The sequence below is a fragment of the Piliocolobus tephrosceles genome, chromosome 7, assembly GCF_002776525.5.
Source record: "Piliocolobus tephrosceles isolate RC106 chromosome 7, ASM277652v3, whole genome shotgun sequence".
NCBI classification, from domain to species: Eukaryota; Metazoa; Chordata; class Mammalia; order Primates; family Cercopithecidae; genus Piliocolobus; species Piliocolobus tephrosceles.
Window position 1 is genome coordinate 1,751,000 of NC_045440.1, and position 26,530 is coordinate 1,777,529.

Below are 26,530 nucleotides of genomic sequence, written 5' to 3' on the forward strand. Positions count from 1 at the left end.
TAATTAGCTCAACAATTGGTCCCTGTGATAAAATCAGCTAATTTTATGTTCAAATGGCTGCTCTGTGGTAAGCAATACTGTCACTCCAAACTTCACATATAAAGAAGTTGCTGAAGAAGCTGGTTACTAGGGGGTCACTGGGGGCAGGCTAGTGAAGAAGACTATTAAAGTAGTCACCTAAGCCAACATTACAGTTAGTGGTAGGGGCCCCATCAGGGCTCAAAGAAGAAAATGTCCCGATTGTAGTGATGGGGCCAGAAACACCAAGCCTTCTGAAGAGGAAAGCAGTGTATATAAAATGAACAGAATGAGTCATGTACAGAATTTCCCCACTTTTAGAAATCAAACTAAATGTTTCTGATGAGAGTACAGAGATCTAGACCCTAATCCAGTAGTGTTAAGAAATGACCTTCCCTACCTTAAACACCTCTGTGGTTTCAGGAGTTTGTTCAAGGCTACCCTAGATATAAAACACAGAAAAGCCCAGTCCAGTTGTCACCTCTTCAGCTCCCTCCTTCTCCTTCCATCAGTGGATAAAGCAATTGGTTAGATTGGCAACTTTCCCCATTTTGTGAATGTATTAGAAACCAGATAACTTTTTTTTTTTTTTTTTTTTTTTTTTGAGGCGGAGTCTCGCTCTGCTGCCCAGGCTGGAGTGCAGTGGCCGGATCTCAGCTCACTGCAAGCTCCGCCTCCCGGGTTCCCGCCATTCTCCTGCCTCAGCCTCCCAAGTAGCTGGGACTACAGGCGCTCGCCATCTCGCCCGGCTAGTTTTTTGTATTTTTTAGTAGAGAGGGGGTTTCACCGTGTTAGCCAGGATGGTCTCGATCTGCTGACCTCGTGATCCGCCTGTCTCGGCCTCCCAAAGTACTGGGATTACAGGCTTGAGCCACCGCGCCCGGCCTGAAACCAGATAACTTTTAAAGGTAAAGGCTAAAGCATAGATCAACCTCTTTATAGTACCAAAGCTAACAACATCACCTCTTACAGGCACTGCAAATTGCTGATTTTGTAATGTGTGTTTGTATTATCAGTTATATCAACTGAAGGAACAGTCAGAAATTCATTCAAGTTTCAAAACTTAAAAGGGTCTCATAAATACATGAATGCATTTAACTTTATATAAAGACATAGATACACATCTACAGCTAAACATATATACGTATACAGATAAACATCTAAGATCTATACATGACTTCATTCATCTATACATGACTTAAAACAGTGGTTGATTAGCATTTAGTAAGTACTCTGTGGGTACTGTTGTTGCTGTTCTAATAGTATTACTATTATTATTATATAGCTATAGATTATACAGATATACATACTATATATAATTATGGTATATAACCTATATGAAAGTACATATTATATCACCATATGACTGTAGCGGGATGCACTCTGCTAAAATTGAACTGTGTTTTTCTTTCTCACCTCTATCAGAGGTGCCAGAAAGTCACTCTATCGTGACAAATCATTCCTGAGCCATTGCAGTCAGCTGGCTTCCCTGGATTGGGGTGAGAAGGACCCTTTGGAGACAGCGGACCCGGAGGACACTAATGCATCACTTTAGATCCCTGTGGCCTCATCTGCCTCTTGCTAGGCCAGCCGCAGTACCCAGTTCTGCAAGGACCCCATTCACTATATGCAGCTTTTGTGCACTTGCATTGCCCAATCTTACACTCAATGCCATGTGCCTCGTCTCTTGCCTCCTGCCCTGGTACACAGTACCCTGAGCTCACACATGTGCAGCCCAGAAGTGCAGAATGAAACTATGGGTGATAGCATTCAATGGAAACATGCTTCCTTATCTTCCCCTGAATGCCCAGTCATTTCATAAGGTTCAAACAACCAGTTACCAGTGGCAGGGGCTAACTTGTATAACTTTCCTCCCCAGTCTCTCTGCCCCTTACTCCTGCTTCCTGGAACCACACACCTCAGTGAGTCCTTACACACAAGCCTCTGGCTTGGGCTCTGCTTTCTGGGGGACCCAGGCTAAGCTAAGCTAAGCTAAACTAAAAATCACAGTGGTCACCTGGGCACAGGTGTCCAGTTAGCCCTAGTGCTCACCAGGTTGGGGTACACAAAGAGACACTTTGGTTCCTGAAAAGGAAAACAACTTGACCCTCATGCTGTGGTCTCCAGGAAGGAAACGGTGACCGCAGTTCCCAGTGCAGCACTCTGATGGGCAGGAAGTCCCATGTTCCATGGCCGTCCCATGTTCCATGGCCGTCCCGTGCTCTTGAGATAAGCCATAGTGAGAGTAGAGGGCCAGGGATCCAGACTGACGTGCCCCACCCCTCTACAATGCACATGGGCATGCGTGCGCACACGCACAGGCTCACCCCTTATTGAACTGCTATGCTGTCTAATATGGTAGCCACCAGCCACATGTGGCCATTTAAATATAAATTTAAATTAATTAAAAGATTCAGTTCCTCAGTCGCACTAGCCACTGAGGAACTGAGCCAGTGAGTCACTATTCCAAGTGCTCAACAGCCAGAGGCCCTCCACTGGACAGTGCAAAAGAGACCAGAGCATCATGGCGGAAAGGAGAGTGGTATTGGAAGGAAGCACTGGTCCAGTTACCACTCTGGGGTTTAGTCAATTAGCTGGTACGAAAACACTGAACTTTCAACTCATCTCCCAGTGGAATCTAGGGTCAATTTTATTTATGCAGAACCATAAAAGAGATGTGACAGCATTTGTCCCCTGAGTTGGTGATTAAGCTGTTAAGCAGTTTATATGCGGTAATTTGAGCAGCAGTGGCTATCCGGATGCTAAAGGCACAGGAGTCCCTGATCTTTATTTAAAAAATAGACCCTACTTTTAAAAGCCAAGCAGACACGCAGACACACAGACACACAGATACATACACACACACGTATTTAATTCCCATATGCTTAGGTTCAGAACACCCAGAAAATATCTGGTCAATACAACTGCCTACGAGATTAACCTTTCCAAAAACTACAAAAATAATGAAAGGATGATTATAGAAGCTCATTAATTAATTATATAATACCTAAATTTTACCTCCTATGGATATCACTTATCTAAAATCAACTTGGGTTCCCTTCAAAACGGAGGGTAGAAACTATATTGGGATAGAAACTGGAAAATTCGGTGTTAAGCCTCTTCACCATCCCATAGAAGGCACTGGCCTTGAACTGAAACTCTTCACTGCAAACACCAGGATATCATCAGATTTCCAGTATTCTAGAGGGCAGTTAATATGCTTCCAGAGTCTCCTGGTATTACTGTTGGTATCCTAGAGGACTACGAATCATTACGTCAGGCAATTTATAGATGGCATTATCACATGTGACTTTTAGTACTAATTATAAACACTGCTTCTATAACTAAATACAGTGGGATGAAACAATTGAACCACTTTTTAAGTTCTTGGTTGGGGTTGGTTCCTGTGGTGCCCAGTGTAGTGTCCTGCCTGGTTGGACATTTCCCCTCCTGCCACTCAAGTGGAGGAATTAGTTTCTCGAGTGCTAAGTCCTCTCTTCTGCCTTTTTGGTTTTTTTTTTTTTTTTTTGTCTGTTTTTTGTTTTTTAAATGGAGTCTCGCTCTGTTGCCCAGATGTAATCTTGGCTCACTGCAACCTCTGCTTCCTGGGTTCAACAGTTTATCCTGCCTCAGCCTCTTGAGTAGCTGGGATTACAGGTACATGTCACCATGCCTGGCTAATTTTTGTATTTTTAGTAGAGACGAGGTTTCACCATGTTAGTCAGGCTGGTCTCGAACTCCTGACCTCATGATTCACCCGCTTCAGCCTCCCAAAGTGCTGGGATTACAGGCATGAGTCACTGCACCCTGCTTCTTCTGCTTTTATCTCATTACTTTTCCCAAGTGATCTTATCAGCAACTGGGGTTTCATTTACCAAATATAAGTTGGTAACTCCCAATAATAATGAGGGTTCCTGTTTATGAGGTATTTACTGTGTGCTAGGCCCTGTGTTTCACATGCATTTGCCCAGTCAGCAGTCCTAACAATCCTCCCTGCAAGGCAGAAACAGCCCATGGCTCCTCCCAACAGTCCCTTGGATGCCCATGTCTTGGGTATCTTAAACTCTGCACTTTCACAACTTACCTTACCTTCCCCACAAATCTGCCTCTGCTTTTTGTACAGAAAATCACCAGCCAGAAACCTGGTGAGAATCACCAGCCACGACCTGGACCTTGACCTGTCCCTCTTATTGACTCCCCACTTCCAATGAAGTTCCAAGTTCTAGTCTTTGGACTTCCTAAATATCCCTCCCTCCCAACCATACTTCCACCATCCTAGACAAAGCTCCCACCATTTCTGGACTGTAATGCTATAATAGCTGCCCAACTCAGCTCCCTGCATCCAATCTTACTTCTCTTTAACTTCAGTTATTCTAAGGTCATTACTGTCTGTCTTTGAGCATCTGGAAAATGGGGATAATGGGGTCTCCCTTATCCTCCTAGGTCTGCTTGAGTCAAATAGAACATATGGCTTTCTAAGTGGCAGGTACTTGATAATAAATTGCACAGATGACATGTGAATTGAGAAAATTTGATGGTAGAGCCTACATGTGTAACCACCACCATAAATGCCCAGGTTAGCCCACCACTGTTAGAAAAGCCATTATGAAAAAGGGATAAGAGAAAGAATATATAGGTAAAAGGTTTTTAGAATGGAAATATAAGTATACTTAAATTACTCTAAAACTTAGCACCTTCAAAATATATACATTTATTATCTCACAGCTTCTGTGGCACAGCTTGGCTGGGTGCTTTTGGCTCGAGGTCCTTCATGAGGCTGTAATCAAACTGTCAGGCAGAGCTGCAGTCTCATCTGAAGGCTCGACTGGGGTTGAGGGTCTTCAAAGCTCACTCATGTGGTTCTTGGCAGCCTTTTGTCCTTGTCATGTAAGCCTCTGCACAGGGCTGCTTCATGACATGGAAGCTGGCTTCCCCTACCATCTCTCAGACAGTAAGGGAAAGCTTTCGCAATAGGAGCCACAATCTTTTAATGACCTAGTCTCACGGTGCTCCCATCACTCCCATCACTGCTGTCATTCATTAGAAGTAAGTTGCTAAATGCAGCCCATATTCAAGAAGATGAATTACACATGGACAGAGAGCACTGGGGGCCATCCCATAGGCTGCCTACCGTGACCAGCCAAGCAGACATCACAGCCTGGGAGGGAGGTGGGAGGGGCTGAGGAAGGAATGGGCTCTTTCAGTGCCTCCCTGAGGCCTTTGACAGACTCTGCTCATCACAGTCGAACTGACCATGAGTCACCCATCCTACTACTTGCTCATCAGTGGACACTCTAGTTACAGCCTCCTCGTCTCTGCAATCTCTCTGTCACCATGCAGGGTAAGGAGATAGCCCACTCATTCCTGGGGGCTGTTGCGTACCTGACTTTTTACATAATTCTAACATAGATTAGCTTTATAGTAGCTTCTAGCTCTACTGTCAAATGCAAATCCACATCAGAAAATATAATGATAAATAAAATCTGAGTACTATCACAAAGTTCTAAAAACTAAAGCAACTCAAGTTGTTTTTAAAACAACTAAATCTCTATTGAAGGATTTTTAAAAATGGTATACAATCATGAAAATAATTGTTTTGTGATATCATGTGTATATTTCTCAGAACTACTTTTATCGTAATTCAATTTACTGTTATGACAGGGAGAGAAAGCATTACAGGTTGAATCATGTCTCCCTCCAAAAGATAAGCTGGAGTCCTAAAACCTCGGATTGTGACCTTCCTTGGAAACTGGGTCTTTACAGAGGTAATTAAGTTAAATGAGGTCATGAGGGTTAGCACTAAGCCAATATGACTAGAGACTGTGTAAAAACAAGAAGTTTGGACACAGAAACACACACACATAAAACTAGGGTGATGTGAATATAAACATGGAGAAGACAGCCATCTAGAAGCCAATGAGAGAGGCCTGGAACAGATCCTTCCCTCACAGCACTCAGAAGCAACCAGCCCTGCTGACACCTTGATCTTGGACTTCCAGCCTCCAGAGCTGTGAGAAAATAAATATCTGCTGTTTAAACCAACCAAGCTGTGACTGTTTGTTACAACAGCCCTGTAAAACTAATACAGAAGGAAGAAAAAAAGAGGGAGTTTCAGACAGAGACAGAAACAAAGAGAGAAGGAAAAAGACTTATTTTAACAGGCTATATCTTCATCTAGATGAGTGATTCTAAAGACAAACACATAAGGGCCTACTCTTCACTTTTTTACATTGAGATAGGGTCTTGCTCTGTCACCCAGGCTGAAGTGCAGTGGTGCAGAGGTCACTGCAGCCTTGACCTCCCAGGCTCAAATGATCCTCCCACCTCAGCCTCCCAGGTAGCTGGGACTATAGGTGCAGGCCACCATGCCTAGGTTATTTTTATATTTCTTTGTATTGATGGGGTTTCTTCGTGTTGCCCAGGCTGGTCTCGAACTCCTGGCCTCAACCATCCTTCTGCTTCGGCCTCCCAAAGTACTGGGATTACAGGCATAAGCCACTGGCCCTGGCCCAGGCCTACTCTTAAAACCTCATTTAGCACATGTATTGGACACAATGGCTCCACTCCTAGAGGCTGACATAAATTTCTAAGAGATGCACAAATAAAACACAATTTCAGTTGAAAAGCAGCAGACTCCCCTCTAAAATCAGAACCTGGCCCTAGTCATGGTAGCCCAAGCCAGGGGCCAGGAGCCCAGCAACCCCTACCTTTTGGTAGTCCTCTTTGGAGCTCAGGGCCGCCTCCATTTGCTTGGTGGAAGTCGGGTAGATGGCCGAGCGGTACTGAGTGCCATGGTCGTTCCCCTGGCGCATACCTGGGAAAGCAGAAGACAGAGAGGGTTACCTGGTCGCCAGGCAACAGTGCCAGCATCAAACTGGGCACAATGCTGAGGCATTTTAACACTTTTCATATGGTCCCTGTGCCTGATGTCTTGCTAAGTGCTTGTTTTAATTTTTTGTTTGCAGCATTTTCTTTAAAGCATGACATGTATCTGTTTTGATTTGCCTGTTTTAATTACAACAAATACGTTTGAACTCAGGTAGATTTATCACAGGTCTTGGATCACACTAGATGTTCTATGAATACATACTCTTACGTGAAATATTTCAACAATGATCTACTCTAATTGTCACATGTAACGCACTATGATACATATTATTTCCTTGGGTCCTAAGGAGACACCTGTGTGGAAGGTTCCATCATCCCTCCCTTGGTGGATGAGGAAATGAGACAATGTCTGTGTAAATTCCTGGCACAGTGCTTGGCATGTAGCAGGAGTCCTGCACCTATGACTAATGTCATCTACCCATCTAGTCCGCAACTTAAAGTCAGCAAAGAGCATTTTCTGCCTGTCTCAGCAGGTCAGTTTCCACCTGAGTGTGACAGTGCCCCAGAGTGAAACAGCCACAGGGTTGCCACAGATCCCTATATGCCACCATGTTGTTGTGAAAATGAACCAGGCACTGGGATTCAGGAATTGGACCCTGTAGCATGTTCCAGCTAGTCACGTTTCTAATACACTCAGGGGAAACAGACCAGCAGGCATAAGCAAGTATTAGAGGGATTACAGGAATATCTGTGCAGGTTAAAAAAATGCAGGGGTTCAGAAAGGGAGTAAGTTCATTGATCAGTGGGGAAAGGGCCCATGTCTCAAAGGCTCTATCAAGGAAGTGACTTGTCTTGTCAGCAGGTGGGCGCCAAGGGTGAAGGTAGAACAAAGGTAAGGATTGCGGAGCAATGCGGTGCCTTCAGGGACTTGGAAGGAACTGGTACTGCTTGCAAAAGCAGCTACAACCCAGGCAGCATCGGTGTCAAAGCCCTGATGCCAGCTTCTCAAGAGGATGAGCATGTTACCCTCAAGCCTGAAGCCCAGATGAGAAAGATGCTTCACTGGGAAAGATGACTGGACGTTCACCAGATTGAAAACCCAGAAGAAAGAACCAACACCCAGGAACGGCTGGGAATACGAGAAGTGGCCTTGCTTGTCTGCCCACTGAATCACAAAACAAATGAAATATCTGACTGTCATAAATCGATCTAAACAGGCTTTATAATGCTGTTCTCCAGAGGGCAAGATTAACCAAAATTATATTTTGAGATAGGACAGAAAAATGTTATTGAATGGTAGAATAACCCCTATATGTCCTTCCTTTATCTGCACATAAATATGTTCTCTCCAGCAGAAAGAATTCATGTGTGCCGACTGTAGCCTCCACACTCTGGAGGCTACAGAAGAATTAGGTCATAATCCCTGGTCTCAAGGAATAACCAGGACGAGGGAGGGAGGGGGAAGAGTAGTCACGAGGCTGACACTGTACTTCCCTGTGCGAGGTCTTTGCCATCATTTCTTGTTTCATCCTCACATGTGCCCCGTGGAGAAGATATTCTTAACACTCTTTGACAAAAAGGAAATTACGGATCAGAGACATTCAGTGACCCACCTGAGGTCACACAGCAGGTAGATGGCCATCCTGCAATTTAAACTTTGATCACCCCGACACCAAAGCCCTTGCTCCTTCCAAAATGGATGCATGAGAAGTTACAGCAAAATAATCGAGGACAATGGAACAAACTGCTTTTGGATGTGGAGTACCTGCTGGGGAGGGGGCATCCCAGCCCAAGGCCCAGAAATAAGAACAAGCTTGGAATGTTCTGAGGCCTGTGAAGAGGCAGGACGAGGTCTGACAAGGGGCCTGGTGGGTCCTGAAGCTGGTGGGTTGGGCGTGTAACCACATAGGTATCTTGACAAGTCATGCTGGGGACCAGAGATGTGTGGAAAGATCAGACTCCCAGGAGCTACAGAATTCTCTGGAACCCTGAGTGAGCATAATCACCAACCAATGACCCAGGGCCCCCTTTCCCACAGATGCAACAAGTGTTGCAAAGTTCACTGTGCCCTCCACTTGGCTTTTGAAAAACTATGAGGAAAAATTATTGACACTGTTTGGCTGTCTTCATGGACCAGGGAAGCAAGCAATGGGCTTTCAGTGTTGAGTGGAAAGAGAATTACTGGCTCAGAAACAACATCTTGTGCTTAAAATTCTTCCATAGTACTCTATAAACTGATTAATGAGGACTGGGCTTTGGGGCATTCTTGATGAGAACAGACCTCCTGGCATCTACTAATGCTTGAGATTTCTCCATCCAGTTTCTCCAAAGAAGATTTTAAAGGGACAAGCAACCCTGAGACTGCTCTGAGGTTTCTCTCCCTCTCAGCAGAGCTGGAGGAAGCAGTGGAAAACAGAAACGCTCCATCTATAATGAAGCATAAGATGATGACTTCTCCTCTGCTCAGAGGGCCTCCTAAGCCTCAGCTCATCTTTGGGTTCCAATCCTGTTTTATCCGTCCTGATTGGAGACGTGAGAAATGTGTCTGAACACGAGAACTTTAAAGGGAAGTTCATGCTATGAGTTGAACTGATATGCAGGAGTTACCAGCTGATAGTGAACATCAGGACAAGTCAGCTCCGTCTCCTCAGGGTCTGAAATCGCTATCTCTATCTTAGGAAGCTTAGCAGGAGCAATCTCATTAGCAGGACTATCCATGTTGGCTGAAAATAGAGTGACTCCTACCAGCATGACCCTCACATTCTTCTCTTCTATAGAGCTGCTAAGAGAAAACAGATCCTGCCTTATGATCTGCTGCGCCAAAGGCCACCTGCATGCTGCAGTGGCACAGGAAGACCACCAGGGATGTTGGCATTGGTGGGAGAGCTCACCCAGGTGCTGCTTCAGGGTGGCCTCCTGCCTTCTGCTGGAAAATAGGGTCTCCGTGAAAAAACATGCCATAGTGTCCTCCCTGAGGTAGATAAGCCTGTATCCCTCACAGTGAAAGATGGAACTTCTTATTATACAGGTGACCCTTCCTGGTGCACGTTGCCTTTACCTTAGGTGTTTGAGACAAGCCCTATGAATATAACTATCTCACTTTATCTGGGAGCTTAATCCTGTCCATTTTAACTGACAGCTCATTTTTAATTTAAAACACTGAATAGATGAATGGACAGCCCTCCTTTCCTCAAAAGGGAGGGAGAGAGGGAGTGAGGGGAGAAGAAGAGGAGGAAGGAGAGAGAGAGGGAGAGGGATCATCCAAGTAGCTAACAATCTTAGAGTCCTCACTATGGCCAGGCACTGTGCTTTACTACCTTATTCCTCCAATTCTGCAAATACTTGGAGCACATTAGCAAACCCATTTCCCGGCCCCTTCCCACTGCCAAGGTGAAACTGACCCTCTCTCAAAGGTGAAACTGACACTCAGAGAGAGGCTGGTTGCCTGCTGAATGCCAGGGCTGCATCTGGAACCATCTAACTCCAAAGTCCATGATCTTAACCACTATTATTTCCATTTGTAAATATATATAATTTAGGTAAAAAATTAAGCGGAATATAGGGATCTATGAAAGATATTACGTGGCTCTCTTTTAAAAAGAAAACAGCCACATAATACGGTCACTATCTATCATCTGCACAATGTTCTTTGCATTTTTTCATGCAGTGCATCTCAAGGGAGATGGAATAATGTTGCTTTATAACAGAGGTGCCAAATATTTATTCCATATCTAAAAGCAAAAAGAAAAATGAAAGATCCAGATTTTCAGTAAGGAGTACACATTATTTCTATAGCCATAAATTATTTTGAAAAGATGTGGTGATTTCTTCATAAAAGGCAAAAAGCTATCGTAGTGTGAGTTTTGTTTGTGTAAAAGAGAAATGCTATTATGGTGGCCAAAGAAAATCTTTTTAATTATTATGTGTCCTAGAATGTCTTTTGGGACTCCATGTCTGTTTATGTTTTAAAATCCCAAGTTTGGCCAAATAATGAAAATATTAGAAAACTTTCAAAATGGTAAAATTTTTAGGTCATCATTGCAAGTCCAAATATTAAAGTTTTACAGCCAAAGTGCCCTACTACATGAGATTTACAACATGCTTACGCTGAAATCAGTACCAAGCACACATGTGCACACACATCTACAAAACTAGTCCATCATGGATAGTGCTCACATTAGCAGAAGTAGCAATCGACGTATTATACCTTTATAGTTTCCAGATTCAATTAAAGTACACAAGACATAAATGTACAGAAGTACATAAAATGGACATGCACAGTTAAGTGCCTAATATTCCTCTATCTATAATTATTGATTATAAAGTGAACACTCGTGTCACCACCACTAACATCAAGAGAGTACAGCCAGTACCCTTGGGAGTCTTCCCTGTGTCTCTGTTGATGACAATGCCTTCCCTCTCTCTAGTTGTACCACACCTGGTTTTTGTCATAATTTCTTTAGCACATAGACACATTCAGAACAAAGCTAGTTTAGTTTGGCTTGTGATATGGTTTGACTGTGTCCCCTCCCAAATCTCATCTTGAGCTGCAGCTCCCATAATCCCCATGTGTCGTGGAAAAGACCTGGTGGGAGGTAACTGAATCATGGGGGGGTGGGTCTTTCCATGCTGTTCTCATGATAGTGAATAAATCTCATGAGATCTGATGGTTTTATACAGGTCAGTTCTCCTACATGCACTCTCTTGTCTGCTACCATATAAGATGTGCCTTTGCTCCTCCTTCGCCTTCAGCCATAATTGTGAGGCCTCCCCAGCCATGTGGAACTGTGGGTCCATTACACCTCTTTTTCTTCATAAATTACCCAGTCTCAGGTATGTCTTTATTAGCAGAATGAGAACAGACTAATACAGCCTATTTTTAAAATTAATATAAGTGGAATTATACTATAGTTTGAATCTTTCACTTACAATTATGATCATGAGGTCTTTCCATTTTCTTCATTTTCATGGCTTCATAATATCCCGTTGTATGAATGCACCACAATGGATTTATACTTTCTACCCTTAATGAACATTACCAGCTTGCGGCTGTAAAGAACATTCTTGACATGTATTCTCTTATACATATGCATGAGTTTCTCTTGAGTACATACCTAGAAATAGAATTGTTGGTGTATAGTGTTTGCATGTCTTCAACTTAACTACATGCTGAACTATTTTTCCAGAGTAGTTGTACCAATTTACAAAACCACATGACTGCACAAGAATTCCTGGAGCTCTAAATGCTTGCCAATTCATTAAAGTCTGCTAATGTCAGATTTTCACTTTTTGTCAGTCAGTTTGGTGTGTAATAGAATCTCGCTTGATCTTAATTTGCATTTTCCTGATTAATAATGTTAATTATCATTTTATATGTTTCTTTGCCATAATTCAAGTCCTTTGCCCATTTTTTTTCTCAGCAGTCTGTCTTTTCTAAAAAAAAAACACTGCCTATATTTTTAAGTCTATTTTTTACATATTCTGAATACTAATCCTTTATCAAATACAATCTCTCTGTTCTTGGCATTTTTTTATTTTTTATTTTTCATTTTTTTGTTCTTGGCATTTTATGATGCTTTTTGATGAACCAAAGTTGTAAGTTTGATATAGTTAAATCTGTCAAATATTTTTCCTTCAGGGTTAGTGCTTTTGTGCCTTGTTTAGGAAATGCTTCCGAAACCCAAGGTCATGAAGATATTATCTACTTGAAGTTTCGTACGTTTGCCTTTGACATTTATGTATTCAATCTACTTGGAATTGATTTTTGTGTATGGTGTGAGGTAGAAATCCAATTAACTTTTTTCCTATAAGAAAATTATCTTATCACTATTGATTTAAAAACCATTCTTTCCCTAGGACTATGAAATGCCAACTGTGTCATTTGTCATACTTTGACATGAGTGGGTCTGTTTCTGAACTCTCTATTCATCTGTCCCTACATCAGATTCACAATGTCTTAATAGCTGTAGCTTTATAATGACTCGGTATCTGGAAGAATAAGTCCTCCCATCCTCTTGTTCTTATGCAAGTGTCTGCTTTTCTTGGACTTTTGCATTTCCCTATAAATGTCAAGATTAGCTTTTAAGATCCACAAAAACAACAACGACAACAATAACAAAACTGTTGGGATCTCATTTAGATTTGCACTGAATTTATAAAACAACTTGGAGAGAATGGGCGTGTTTACCAACCATAAACAAGACCCAATATTAGATCTTCCAGCTGCCTAACTACTAAGCCAATGCCATGGGTTTGTTTTGTTTTTAAGATTTTTTGGTAGCACTCCACTTCAAGGTACCAATTCCTGGTAAATAAGTAAACCCTGAAATTCCAGTGGCTGGACATAATAGAAGTTTCCTTCATAATGATGCAAAGCACAGTTAATAAAAAGGAGATGGTAAGAGTTCTGCTTCATGAACTCTTCAGGGGCTTAGGCTGACAGAAGCTTCACCACCTTCAATATGTTGCTTCAAAGGTTTCCCTTGACATTCACATTCAGCAGGCAGACTGAATATAGAGAGAAAAGTTCACAGATCATGCAGGAGGTTTTTCTGAGCCAGGTCTGGAAGCAGCATATATCACTTCTTCCTCATTCCACTGGCTAGAACTCGGTCACATGGCCACTTCGAGGGAGAACAGGAACGGTGTCCGGCTGGGGAAAGGTAAATAGGTATCTAGTGGATTTTTCAATCAGTATACATTTATTCCTTTCCTTGACTTACTGCATGAGCTAGGACCCCCAGTCCAATGCTGATTAGAAGTTGTGATGGCATTCTCTGTAGCTTCTCAATGCTTCATTATTAAATGCAATGTTTGCTGTAGGCTTTTGCACGTACTCTTTATCAGAATAAGAAAGTCATCTTTTATATGTGTTTTTAATATGAATACTGAATTGCATTCAATACTTTTTACGTATCTATTTCAATAATCATACATGTTTTTAAAATACCTGCTAAGGTGGTTAATTACACGGGTTAATACTGAAGCTTGTGTTCCGTGGAGGAACCTAAAATTGGTCATGATGTATTATTTTCTTATATACTATTAAATTCAGTTTGCTAATACTTTGCATAGGATTTCTGCACATACAGTCATAAGTAAGATTGTCCTATACTTTACTTTTCTTACATAGTTAAGTTTTGGTATCAAGATCATGCAAGGATCGTAAGACGGACTGCATCCCTCTCTAATCTCTTGAAAACATTATGAAAAACTATAATTATTTTTTCCTTAAATGTTGGGAGAACTCACAGATGAAGCCAGTGGTTTTTTTATTGTTTTATTAAACTATATTTTTGAAGAATGTATCTAACTTTTCAAATTTATTGACACAAAGTTGCTTATCATATCCTCCTGGTTTCTATAAAATCTCCCACATCTGTAGTGATATCCCAATTTTTTATTCCTAATGTTGTATATTTGTGCCTTCTCACTTTTTCCTTGAACAACTTCCCAGAGCTTTATTAATTTTGTAGCCATCATGAAATACCAACTCTTGGCTTTTTTGGTCTTATGTTTGTTTGCTTCCCATTTCATTTCTTTTGGCTCTCATTATTTCTTTATTTTACACTGTTTGGGTTGAATTTGTTGCTGATTTTCTTAAGTTCTTGAGATGGACACTAGCTCAGCTTTTCTTCTCTTCTAATATATGAATTTAAGGCTCTATATGTCCCTCTGAGAACTGCTTTACCTATGCCCTATCAATTTTAACATATAGTATTTTAATTACCATTTGATTCAAAGTATTTTCCAATTTCCATCATGATTTATCTGTGATAAATAGGATATTTAGATTTTTTTTTTTCAGGCAAGGTCTTGCTCTGTTGCCCAGGCTGGTGTGCAGTGGCGCAATCATGGCTCACTGCAGCCTCAACCTCCTGGGCACGAGCAACCCTCCCACCTCAGTCTCCCAAGTAGCTGGGACTACAGGGATGTGCCACCATGCCCAGCTAGTTTTGATTTTTTTTTTTTTTTTTTAATTTTTCGTAGAGACAGACCTCACTAAGTCACCCAGACTGGTCCTGAACTCCTGGATTCAAGTGATCCTCCCTCCTTGGCCTCTCAAAATGCTGGTATTACAGACGTGAGCTATAACACCTGGCCAGAAATTTTTAAATTTTCTAACATAAGAGAATTTTCTCAATACTTGAATTATGGTAAGAGAAACAAAAGCTAAATGATTTTAATCCCTCTGAAACACACTGAGCCTTTTATGGCCTGGAATATGTTCCATGTGTGACAGAGAAGCAGGCACCCCCCACCCCCTGATGTGGGGAACAGCATCTTATCACGTCCACTGGGTCAAGTGCTGGAATTGTGTCGGTCACTCCCTCTACGTCTACTCCCTCTATGTCCTTAATAAGGCTCTCAAAGCTCACATTTTCTGGGATTAACAAGTTTGCTCAGAATAAAGATATATCTAATCCTCTGCTTACCTGTCTGGGTTCCTGTGTTGCCTTCCATTTTAACCTGGTAATTCCTCATAGTTCTGTCAGCTCTTTGATGTGATGCTTTACATACATATATATATAGTTATATTTTATTCAACATGTGGAGCTGCTTTCAGTGGGCGATTTGGTCTGAATAACTCAGCCTGCCATTCCTGGAACCTAGAAATCCTAGTTGCTGCCAGTTTTATCAGCTCTGATTTTTCTCTGACCTAATTCAGTACTCTTTTATGTGAAGTCTAGTAATTCTTCTGACTTCATTTCTTTTCATTGATTTCATACCATTTCAGCAATTTATTCAAATTCTAAATGACCTAACCATTACTATCTAAGATATGTGAAACTCTTGCTGGCTAAAAGTTTTCACAAGCCTGATTATTTGAACTTCTTCATCTTGCAAATCCTTAACAGGATTATAAAATTGTAATGGACATCACAAAGAGTTTAAAATCATCGAATAATGTGCTGCTGTTTTCAGCTGTAGTGGGTTATGTTTTCCGCTTTCTGATAGAATTGTGTAGCACTGTGGGGCCATGTGCCACCCAACAGAAAGAACATCAGCTTTTGAGTTTGGCCCTTAAGTCCAAATTCCACCTCTGTCAAGCAATGTAGTAAGTGGCTTGTGCCAAATCACTTCGCCTCTCTGGGCCTATTTGTTCCTCTATAAAAGGGGTCTAAGGTTCACAGGTTGCTTTAAGGATCAAATGGGATCACGTACACATGAGCACTCAGCATCGTGCACAGCCCAGGAGAGACCACCAGTAAGACTCTGTCACTCAGCGTGCAGCCACCAAACCCTTGTAACACTATAAAGGCAAAGGAAAAATATTAAATATAAGCTTTACAGTATTATATGACAGCAGGATTTAAAAGTGCAAAGAAGACTTCTGCAAACAGCAAAGATACTATGAACACTTATGATAATGGGACACAAGGGAAAGTGTGACTGGAAGAACAATTAATAAAAATATCAGTTAAATTCTTTGTTTCATTTTTCTGTTTCCGAAATTCTTAAAAGAATGAAATCCCTTTCAGAATTCATAATGCTGGGTTTGGGTGGCTTTTGCATTTTATATGTGTGCAGCTGTTCCTCCACTCCGAGTCTGCACATCTGCTCATTAGCAATACAATATCATTCCCACTGTCTAATTATTTGCAGATGATAGATTCCTTGTATATGGTCTAAAAAAGGATAGTCCTTCAAAACTGGTGACTTATTTTAAAAAACTAACTTCAAAGGGTCAGCACAAGGAAGTTCAGATATTAATCTGGCAAGTTCAAATATACGAATGACAGTATTTTATTGCCAAGTTGATGGGGAACAGAAGGAAAATAGGATTTGTCTCCCTTCAATGAATGTTTCCCAGTAGACAGCACAGGGGACCTGCTTCTCCACAGCGCACCTGGAAAGAGGCTCGGGAGCCAACCTCCTGAACACGGAGGGGACCTATCCCACCCGATTCCCTGGGACCACCTGGAAAAAACTTGCCTGGAGCAGGGCTTCATGGTGACTGCACACGTCTGGCAGGGGAGCACGTGAGACCCCAGGACACCAAGTAGAGAAGAGTCCTTGGAGGCTCTCTAGTTCCAAGCACAGGCTGAGGAGCCCCACAGGATCCCCAGCTCATGGTAAGGCCAGGATGTGTGGCCCCAAGAAACGCAACAGCATGGATGGTGCAGCCCACGGGGGCAAACCAGACCAAGCCTTCTGAGGACAACTGGGAGCTGTGCTGCAGGTGGAAAGGGGTGAAGAGGAGCTGATTGAGGATAAAGGGTGTGAACCAAGAATAGGAAGCCATCAGGGGTAATCAGAACATGAGCTGAGGAAAAATGGTAGAGAACAAGCGGAGAAACACTGGGATTCACGAAAGAACAAGACAAACAAACAGCAGCTGGTGGAAGCGGTCCTTCCACAGGCGGCATGAGCACGACAGCTATTAGAGCCAGCGCTTGTTCCGCACCAGGCACCACGCTCTGCACAGCAGGCTCCACTCCCGTGTGCGCCCCCACACTGAGAAGGCATAAATTATTACAGAGGTTCCCTTACTAGTTCAATGAGAAAACATTTACATCAAAGCCCACCTTCTAGAGGAGTCAGAGAATAAGCAATAAACAAGTAAACACATGATTCTACCTCATGATGAGAGTTAGGAAGGAAGCAGAGGACGGTGGTACAGAAGTTCATGGGGGTGAGGGCTAAGAGTGCTACTTTCATTAGGGTGGGCAGGGAAGACCTTTCTGAGGATGACATCTTCAGCTGAGACCTAAAGGAGAAGGAGCCGGTCACAGAGCTCTTGCTCTCCTCGATCCTGGAGCAAGGGAGAGCAACATTTACTAAGCACCCCTTAGGGGCCAGTCTTAGACGTAGACGTTTTATAATCCTAATTGTATTTAATCCTGACTATAACCCTATGAAGTAGGGATTACTGACTCTGCTTAGCAGAAAAGCAGCAATGAGGTTCCAAAGACTTGCAATCTTGCTTGATGTTGGTGGCAGACCAAGAGCTGTGGACAGGCTGAGCAGTAGGTGCAGTGTGCAAGGCAAGAAAGAGCTCGAGTCTTCTAGGAATGGAACAGATGAAGGCCACAGTAACTGACGCGCAGTGAGCATGCATGGGGCGGAGTCTGGGGAGAACTGTGGTATGAGCCAAAGTTGGAAAGGCAACTGCCAATCAGGTAATCCCAGGCCACACTGGCCACTGTAAAGAGCCTGGATCTCATCCCAAAGAAACTGGGCAACTAGTGAAGTGCTTTAAGTCAGACGGGGCCACACCTGGTTTTGTGTTTTTAACAGGGCATTATGGAGCAGGGAATGAGAAAGGATGATACAGGCCAGTGAGGAGACTGCTGGAGGACCTAGGTGGTCAGGTGGATACAGAGAGAAATGAGGCCTGTCCGCACAGCGAGTGCCAGGCCGACTTGGTTCACAGCCATGACGTCTCTGACCCCAGGGTCCATACCTCTTAACAACAGGTTTGATTAAAGACGTTTTAATTAAGGGAACATTGTAATTAAGGCTTTCAGAGGGGTGACTGGGAGTTCATCACTAGCTTATAGTTGAAGGCTGTGTTAGTCAAGATATAGGTTCAGCTGCTATAGAAAAGTAGAAAAAGAAGCCTAAAATTAACCAAAATAGCAGTAGTTTAAACAAGAGTTCTTGCCTAAAGATCAAGCCTGGGATGGTGACTCTGGCTTCTCTGTCTTACAGCTCTAGCAGGACAAGGGTCAGGCTGAGAAAGACAAAACAACAATACCTTGCTGGCATGGCACCTTACCATTTCCATGTTATTTTCACACTATTTTATTTAATTCCCAAATCAGCCCATTAAGTCAGCAGTGTAGACATCATTATCCCTTTTTCTGTAGATGAGAAAAATGGAGGTTCAGGTTGCGTAAGTGTCCTGGCCAAAGTCATGGAGTTCGGAAGGGGCCAACCAGGGACCAGAACCCAAATCTTCTAAATCTCAGGCACCTACCATGTTGCCCGAAGACACTGGGAGACTGGGTACCCCATGTCCAGGAATGCACACCTGCCAGTCTATCCTCAGAAGCCTAAAGGAACTATCTTCATCCCATGAGTAAGAAAGAAGGCCAGAATAGAACCTATTGACTTAACCAGTGGCATTCAAATGTTTCAGCAAAAGTAGAGGTTCTGCAGTAACTGGTAAATTAAAAGAAGAGACTATTCCACTTACTGGCCACATGAGTAATGATGCTAGCATGTCTGTCACTCCTCCTTAGGTTAACCCATGGAGTGGCATCGTCTTCAGACTCACTGCCTACTGGCTGTGGAATAACAGGTCTCGGGCCTCACCTATACCTTAAAAAGCCTACACCTTCCAATCTCTCACTTACCAGCTTTGCTCCCTCCAAAATGGCAGAAGGCTAGGCACAGTGGCTCACGCCTCATGGCCTGTAATCCCAGCACTTTGGGAGGCCAAGGCGGGCAGATCATGAGGTCAGGAGTTCGAGACCAGCCTGACCAACATGGTAAAACCCCGTCTCTACTAAAAATACAAAAATTAGCTGGCCATGGTGGTGGGTACCTGTAATCCAAGCTACTCAGGAGGCTGAGGCAGGAGAATCGCTTGAACCCAGGAGGCAGAGGTTGCAGTGAGCCAAGATTGCACCACGGCGCTCCAGCCTGGGTGACAGAGCAAGACTCCATCTTAAAAAAAAGGGAAGAAAACCTAGGAGACTTCATCTAGTCCATTAGGGCAGATACTGTGAAAGCTGTTTCAGCACCTTGAAGCAGGAGAGAACATCTGAATGTTCTCTGTTTAGCCTATGCCATGAAGATCTGATTTAACTGAAAGGGGATAAACTATTGCTGTTTCTACTATAGTAAGACCATTGACATCAGCAAGAATCTCCACATTTGCAAATATCAGTGTAGATACTGCTTCTCCTACAAAATGCAGTAAATGATAACTAAAAAATTTAAGTGGCCCCTTCAAGTCCTTAATGACTTTACAAAAAGGTACTAAAACCTTTCAACATGCTAATTAACATACAATTCTCAAGTCATATTTCTGTGGAGAATCATGTTTCCTGGGCACATCTTCACATCAAAGGTCAATGCCTTTTCAACTTCTACTCAAGTTTTGTCTCTTTGTTGATCAGCAGTTCTGGCACAGGCAAGAGCATTGCTCAAGTAATTTTAGTAATCACTTTTGTTTCTGAAAAGAATCTGGAGGGGGCGACTCGTCACAGATCAGAGTCACTGCCAATTCCAACCTGCTGCTTTCTTTGAAAATGTCCATTTTCTGAGTAAGAATAGTCAGTCTTACATGTCTTCACCACCCTCATCTTCTCCAGTGGTGGCTTTCTTTTCAAGATCAACTTTTACTGTGAAACGTGACAGGCTGCCATGTGACCTCGAGTAGAGATTTAAGCAGCTGTGGTCAGATGTGGTGAGTCAGTGACAGCCAAGTCCATTTTTAGCCTTGCTCTCCCCTGCCTCTGGCCCATCCCTCAAGGAGCAGGCTTCAAATTCTGACCATGGAAAAAATGACACTTGACATGTGTCATTGTTCTGGGCCTGCAGGGTTCCCCCGGAATATCAACTCCATTGATACCAGAGTTACCCTGAACTTATGGGTTTGTTACTGTTTGTTTTTTGCTTTTAATGTTCAAGTGCTAACACATACTTGTTTTGATGATTTCATGTTAACATTTAGTCTGTGGTTTTATGTGCATTTATCTATAAGCTCACTTGATCTCAGCATATTGGAATTAACTATTTTCTTCCTGTAGGAATATATTTTCCATGTGCATTAACCAAGAGGCGGGATACTCCTGCGTATCCCAGATGCCTTAGTGATTTAGCACACCTGGTGGCTAGGTGCAGTGGCTCACACCTGTAATCCCAGCACTTTGGAAGGCCAAGGAGGGTGGATCAAGAGTTCAAGACCAGCCTGGCCAACATGGTGAAACCTCAACTCTATTACAAATATGAAAAATTAGCCGGGCATGGTGGCGTGCACCTGTAATCCCAGCTACTCGGGAGGCTGAGGCAGAGGCAGGGGAATTGCTTGAACCTGGGAGGTGGAGGTTGCGGTCAGCTGAGATCACGCCACTGTACTCCAGTTTAGGCAACAGAGTAAGACTCAGTCTCAAAAAAATAATAATAATAAACAAAAACAAAAAATGAAAGGGCACTTGGCAAATATAATGAGCATAAGATTGTTTGGATTGAATGGGTAGATTAGTAAGGATTTTTGCTGCTGTTGCATGTAATAGAAACTAACAAACTAGATTAAGAAAAACAGAGCCAGCGGAGTAGACGTTCCTGATGGAGGATCTCTACCCCTTCCCTTAACTAGCCAACATCCCCTGCCCTTCCTCACCTCTTCCTTATCTCCGGGGAGGCCACTGACCTGCGGAAGGAGATGGTCCATAAGAGAAGCAGAAGGATGGGGCTACAGACTGGAGGGGTCCTGAGGCAGTCAAGATTGCCCTGGGGTGGTTGTTGAGTGGTTCTCTGAATTTAGCGGGGGAGACTGGGTCACGCTACAACCTTAGGCATGCCCTTGCCTTGTTTCGGTCTTCATGTTGCCACCTATGATGTGAAGATCTGGAAAATATTTTTTAATCCCAGAGATGCCACCATTACAAACACAGAGCCCAGGGAAGGGCACCTGACAAACAGAGAGGTGAGTGCTCCCAGCCCAAACCCTCCTCATAGTAGTATTCCCCCCAAGATTCAGGAGCCGGTATTAGCAACCTAATTAATCAATGAAGATGTGATTAAATGAAAGCATTTAAGAGAGGTATGGAAAGAGAAGCTGACAACAGACTTGGCCTTCTTTACAATTCTGCCAGGCCTAAGCCTACAGAGATTCTATCAGGACATGGCATTACAGTTGGCCACATTAAAGGGCACAGACTAGACCTGTCGCCTCCATGACTTCAGCCCTTGCCTGAACCTCTGATATGTGTTTTTATTGATAATTTTGGAGGTCTTATCATCTTCCTGTGACCCTTGACTTTGACAGTCAAATGGCTGTACGTCTGCTCCATCTGGATTGATGACTTACCAGAACAAGTGACTGGCTGTCACCACCCTGATTTATGATCCTCACTGCAGAGCTTCCTGCAGAACCAAAGCAATCTAGGCCCACGGACCTGGCTTCCCACATGATGTGATGTCCCATATCCCAAGCTCGGGTGACAAGTGAACCTTCTGATTAGAGTGTTCTTGTCCTACCGGTTCTTTCCCTACCCTGCCCCATACTTCATCCCTCTTCCACCAGGTACTCATTCCCTATGTCAAACCAGACTTCATTGTCATGGAAATCCTGCCCCTGGCCTCCTTCCTAGGCCCAGACCTCTAGGCCTCCACCTGCCCTGACAGATCTGCCTGGATCCTGAACCTGCCTCACCCTGCTCCAGCTTGTCACTTTGCTGCTCTTGCCGCGTCTCTGACTTTTGCCCTCTGGCAAATCGCCCTGGAATGGGATAGTTCTTAGAACCAGCACGCAGGACCCACCAACCTGTGCTGCTACAGGCATATTAAGAGTCCAACATGAAGCACAATATACACTTGGAGAAAAACTTCACTCATCAAGAAATAACGATGCATATCCACTACACAAAAATCTGACACCAAATGGAAAATACTTTTGTGAAATAGACTGATTGCCAAATGAAGAGGGTTTGTGAAAAGTCACATCTATTGCATAGGACTCTTCAGTTCATAAGCTGCATAATATCAGATCATCATACCGGAAAAGCAGAGCCTGTAAGCCTGCTGGGATGCGACCTGGAAATTGCTTCATTATTGAATATTACAATGATATTTGCCAACATGGAATGTTTTGCTTGTGTATGCATTTGAATTAAATTTCTAGCCACCATTGTTTATAACCCAAATATATTAATATCTCCACATAACAAATTCTAAAGAGGACAAATGAAAATATTTAAATGAGCAAGATTTGTGGACCTAGTGAATACTGCATTTTACCTGTATGTTCTTTATCACCACAGACATTTTTTTTTTTTTTTTAAATCAAACCTGATAACGTCAAAAGACGAGAAAGGCTAAACTCAGAGAAATAAAGAAACCATAAATCAGGAAACTTTGGAGCTGCTGGAAAGACACTTTAATTTTGTAGACAAAAGACTGCATTAAGGAGGAATAATGCAATAATCAAAGGTGAACGGATCGCTATTGTCTGGCATCTTCCTCTGTGGGAATTTTCCCACCCCTGACAGCTGTAAGGGGGGCAGGGGCGTCGAATGTGGCTGTGCCTTTATTCTCTCACCCTTTTTCTCCCCAGCCCCTCCTCTCCTCCGTCAATAAATGTCTGCAATCATATTCTTGAGCTCCTGTGTGATTTCAAGGTTCATCTCTTCCATGCAGCTCAAACACTAATTATCCCAGCTGTAATTAGTAAGATAATTAAATACTGGCTCACTCATCACTCTACCTTGGGTCGGGTCGTGATTCTCCCAGAAGACCTTGAGCAGTTCCTCAAAACTGATGTGTTCTGGCTGGTACACCACTCGGACGACTTCTGCATGGCCAGTTTTTTCTTGGAAGAAACAAAACGTACAACTGAAATTTACTGACAACATCAATTTATTGCAAGTTTTTTGTTCACAAAAAAACCCACAGACAAAAGCTGAAACTCTACCCTCTGAAGGAAGAATGGAAGCATGATTAAACTTTAGCTAACAGTCTCTCTCAAGGCTCTGTTACTGGTTCTTTTTCCATAAAAGCATGCAGTTCTCCTCTAGAAAGCTTGCTGCAATGACTTCTACATTGTGCTCTGATAAATTGTTTTAAGTTCATGAAAAAATTAACATTGGTTTTCAGGTCTCTAAGCTCACTCTTGGGAAACTTTATGGATCCACCCTGACATAGCGCTCAAGATTTGAAACTCTGCAAAGGGAAAGAGCCAATTTATTTTTATCATCACTCCATGCTTTATGTAGTGAGTGAGCTCAGCTGCACCACAGTGAGATGGTGCCAGGGAGAGAAACCTGGAAGAAACAGGATGATCACTCGTTCGCATGAGATCAGTAAGTTAACGGAGGGACATACTTGCTATGCTGTTAACGCTGGGACAAGGGTCAGATTTAAACACCCAGTAGGGTGGTAAGTGTTTTCTCAGCCTAATTCATAGCCATGGCAAACAATGATGGTGGCATATGCCTCTCTGCAGGATCCTCTGTTCTCCTGTTCTCAGTGGTGGTCCTGAAGCTTTGGTGGATCGGGGTGGGTGTTTGCAGTACTGCTTGTACCTGTGAAATTCATGTCCTTCCTTATTTTGCAGTCTTAGAGCATGGCAAATAAGAGATCCCTCCACACGAAGATCACTTGGCTATATAAATTTTTTTTATCACAGTCACCTTATGTGTAGTAAAGAATTTGGCCAGCCGGGCACGGTGGTTCACTGGAATCCCAGAACTTTGGGAGGCTGAGAAGGGTGCATTACCTGAGGTCAGGAGTTCGAGACTAGCCTGGCCAATCTGTTGAAACCCCGTCTCTACTAAACAAAAAATTAACTGGGTGTGGTGCCAGACGTCTGTAATCCCAGCTACTCCGGAGGGCTGAGGCACAAGAATTGCTTGAACCTGGGAGAAGGAAGTTGCAGTGAGCTGCAATCGCAGCACTGCACTCTAGCCTGGGCAAAAAGAGCAAAACTCTATCTCAAAAAACAAGAACTTGGCCTTGCCCAAAGAGAGGTCTGGACTTTTGTCCTCAGCTTCTGGAAAATAATGTGTATCATATCCAATGCTGGGCACGCTGGGTCTCAGGATGGAACCAGCTACATCCAATTGTCTCAGGGTGAGAGTTGGCCATGCTACAAAGACCAACCATGTGAATTCGGATGGGGGCTTTGGAGCACATGGTATCAGAACACCTGGAGACTGAGTTTAACCACATAGGCAATCAATCAATCAATCATGCCTACACAATGGAGCCACAATAAAAACTCTGGACATTGAAGCTCAGGCAAGCTTCTCTGGTTGGTGGTATTCTGCATATTGTTACACATAGACACCAGAAGGTCAGTATATCCTGACTTCAGGAGAGAAGAGAATAGAAGCATTTAGAGCCCTCGCAGCCTCTTTCTTTAGCTAATTTTTAGCTGCAACCTTTCCCTGTAAGACACTGTAACCATGAGTATAACAGCATTCAGTGAGTTCTGCAAGTCCTTCTAGCAAATTATCAAACATGTGAGTGGTTCTGGGAATCCCCTGAACTGGCACCTTAATCTGCAAAAGTGTCTTCAAATATATCGGTAACCTCACTTTAATTCTCACAACTGTCCAATGCTGCAGGTAGGGAAAGTATGAATCCTTATCATACAAACTGAAAAACTATGACACAAGTAAGTTAGATTTGCCCAAGGTCACAAAGCTAGCGAATTTCTGGGCCATAACCTGAAAAAAGAAAACATACCTTCTGACTTCTGGTCCAGGGCTCTAACCAATACATCAAAGGAAAGAGCGCAAGGTGAACATTTGGAACATGAATCCAGAAAAGAAATCTATTCGTTATCTTTAATTTGATTTTTTGATTAATATTTAAATTTCTTCTGATGGTAGAAACAGTATTTGCAGATAACATTGAAGCTTAGAAAATATGAGCAAGTATAAAAAAGAAAATACAGGCCAGGCGCAGTAGCTCAAGCCTGTAATCCTAGCACTTTGGGAGACCAAGGCGGGTGGATCACTTGATGTTGGGAGTTCAAGACTAGTCTGGCCAACATGGTGAAACCCCGTCTCCACTAAAAATACAAAAACTAGCCAGGCGTGGTGGTGGGTGCCTGTAATCCCAGCTACTCAGGAGGCTGAGGCAGGAGAATCACTTGAACCTGGGAGGTGGAGGTTGCCGTGAGTTGAGATCACACCACTGCACTCCATCCTGGCATCCTGGGTGACACAGCGAGACTCCGTCTCAAAAAAAAAAAAAGAAAGAAAGAAAGGAAGAAAGGAAGAAAGGAAGAAAGGAAGAAAGAAAGAAAGAAAGAAAGAAAGAAAGAAAGAAAGAAAGAAAGAAAGAAAGAAAGAAAGAAAAGAAAAAAGAAAATACAAATCACCTATACCCCTGCCACATAAGCAATATCAATAAATTTTATGAATCTCTTCCTGGGTGCCTACCAGATGTGTGCACGCCCACGCGCGCACACGCACACACACACACCCACGCGCGCGTGCACACGCACACACACACACTTTCTTCCACTGCATTCATTACAGCATGCTTTCCTCTCTTACCATTATATCGGGAATATTTCCCCATGTCACTAAAACTTTTAGAAAACACCATCTATAATGAATACACAACTCTCCATCAGATGGTTGTCCAGCTACTTATTCAATCACTCCTTGTCATCAGGCAATCAGACTGAAATATATTTTTATCCATAAATGTAAATATTTTTCCATGCTTCTGAAGCTGCCTCAAGCCTTAGTTATATAAATGGAATTTCTAAATCAATGTTTCTAAACATTTTTAAATTTCTTGATGCCTAGCTCCAAACTGCTTTTCAGTACAGTTGACCCAGTTTTCTCTTTCTGTTGGCAGCATTTTTGAGGGCCAGTCTCAGTCACCATTACAATATTTTTAATCCTTAGCAATTCATAGCTGGGAGACAGTATTCTATGGTTTTATTTACGATGAATTTATATTATTAGTGAAGTAAAACATAAATTTCATGGTTATTAGCAATTTTAATTTCTTCTTTGCTCTAATTGGCATGTCCTTTTATACTGGGCTA

At 42.8% G+C, this 26,530-nt stretch overlaps 1 protein-coding gene across 4 annotated transcripts in view; it reads right to left on the reverse strand.

Annotated features, from left to right (window-relative positions):
- The window catches only part of MSRA (methionine sulfoxide reductase A), a 364,854-nt gene that overhangs the window by 100,882 nt on the left and 237,442 nt on the right, over positions 1-26,530 (reverse strand). For all 4 annotated transcript variants that reach the window (XM_023225263.3, XM_023225266.2, XM_023225265.3 and 1 more), the window contains 2 exons: positions 23,228-23,332; positions 6,726-6,832 (listed from right to left, as the gene is read on the reverse strand). In XM_023225263.3, the coding sequence (XP_023081031.1) occupies positions 6,726-6,832; positions 23,228-23,332 (212 nt within the window). The remainder of the gene's footprint in view (positions 1-6,725; positions 6,833-23,227; positions 23,333-26,530) is intronic.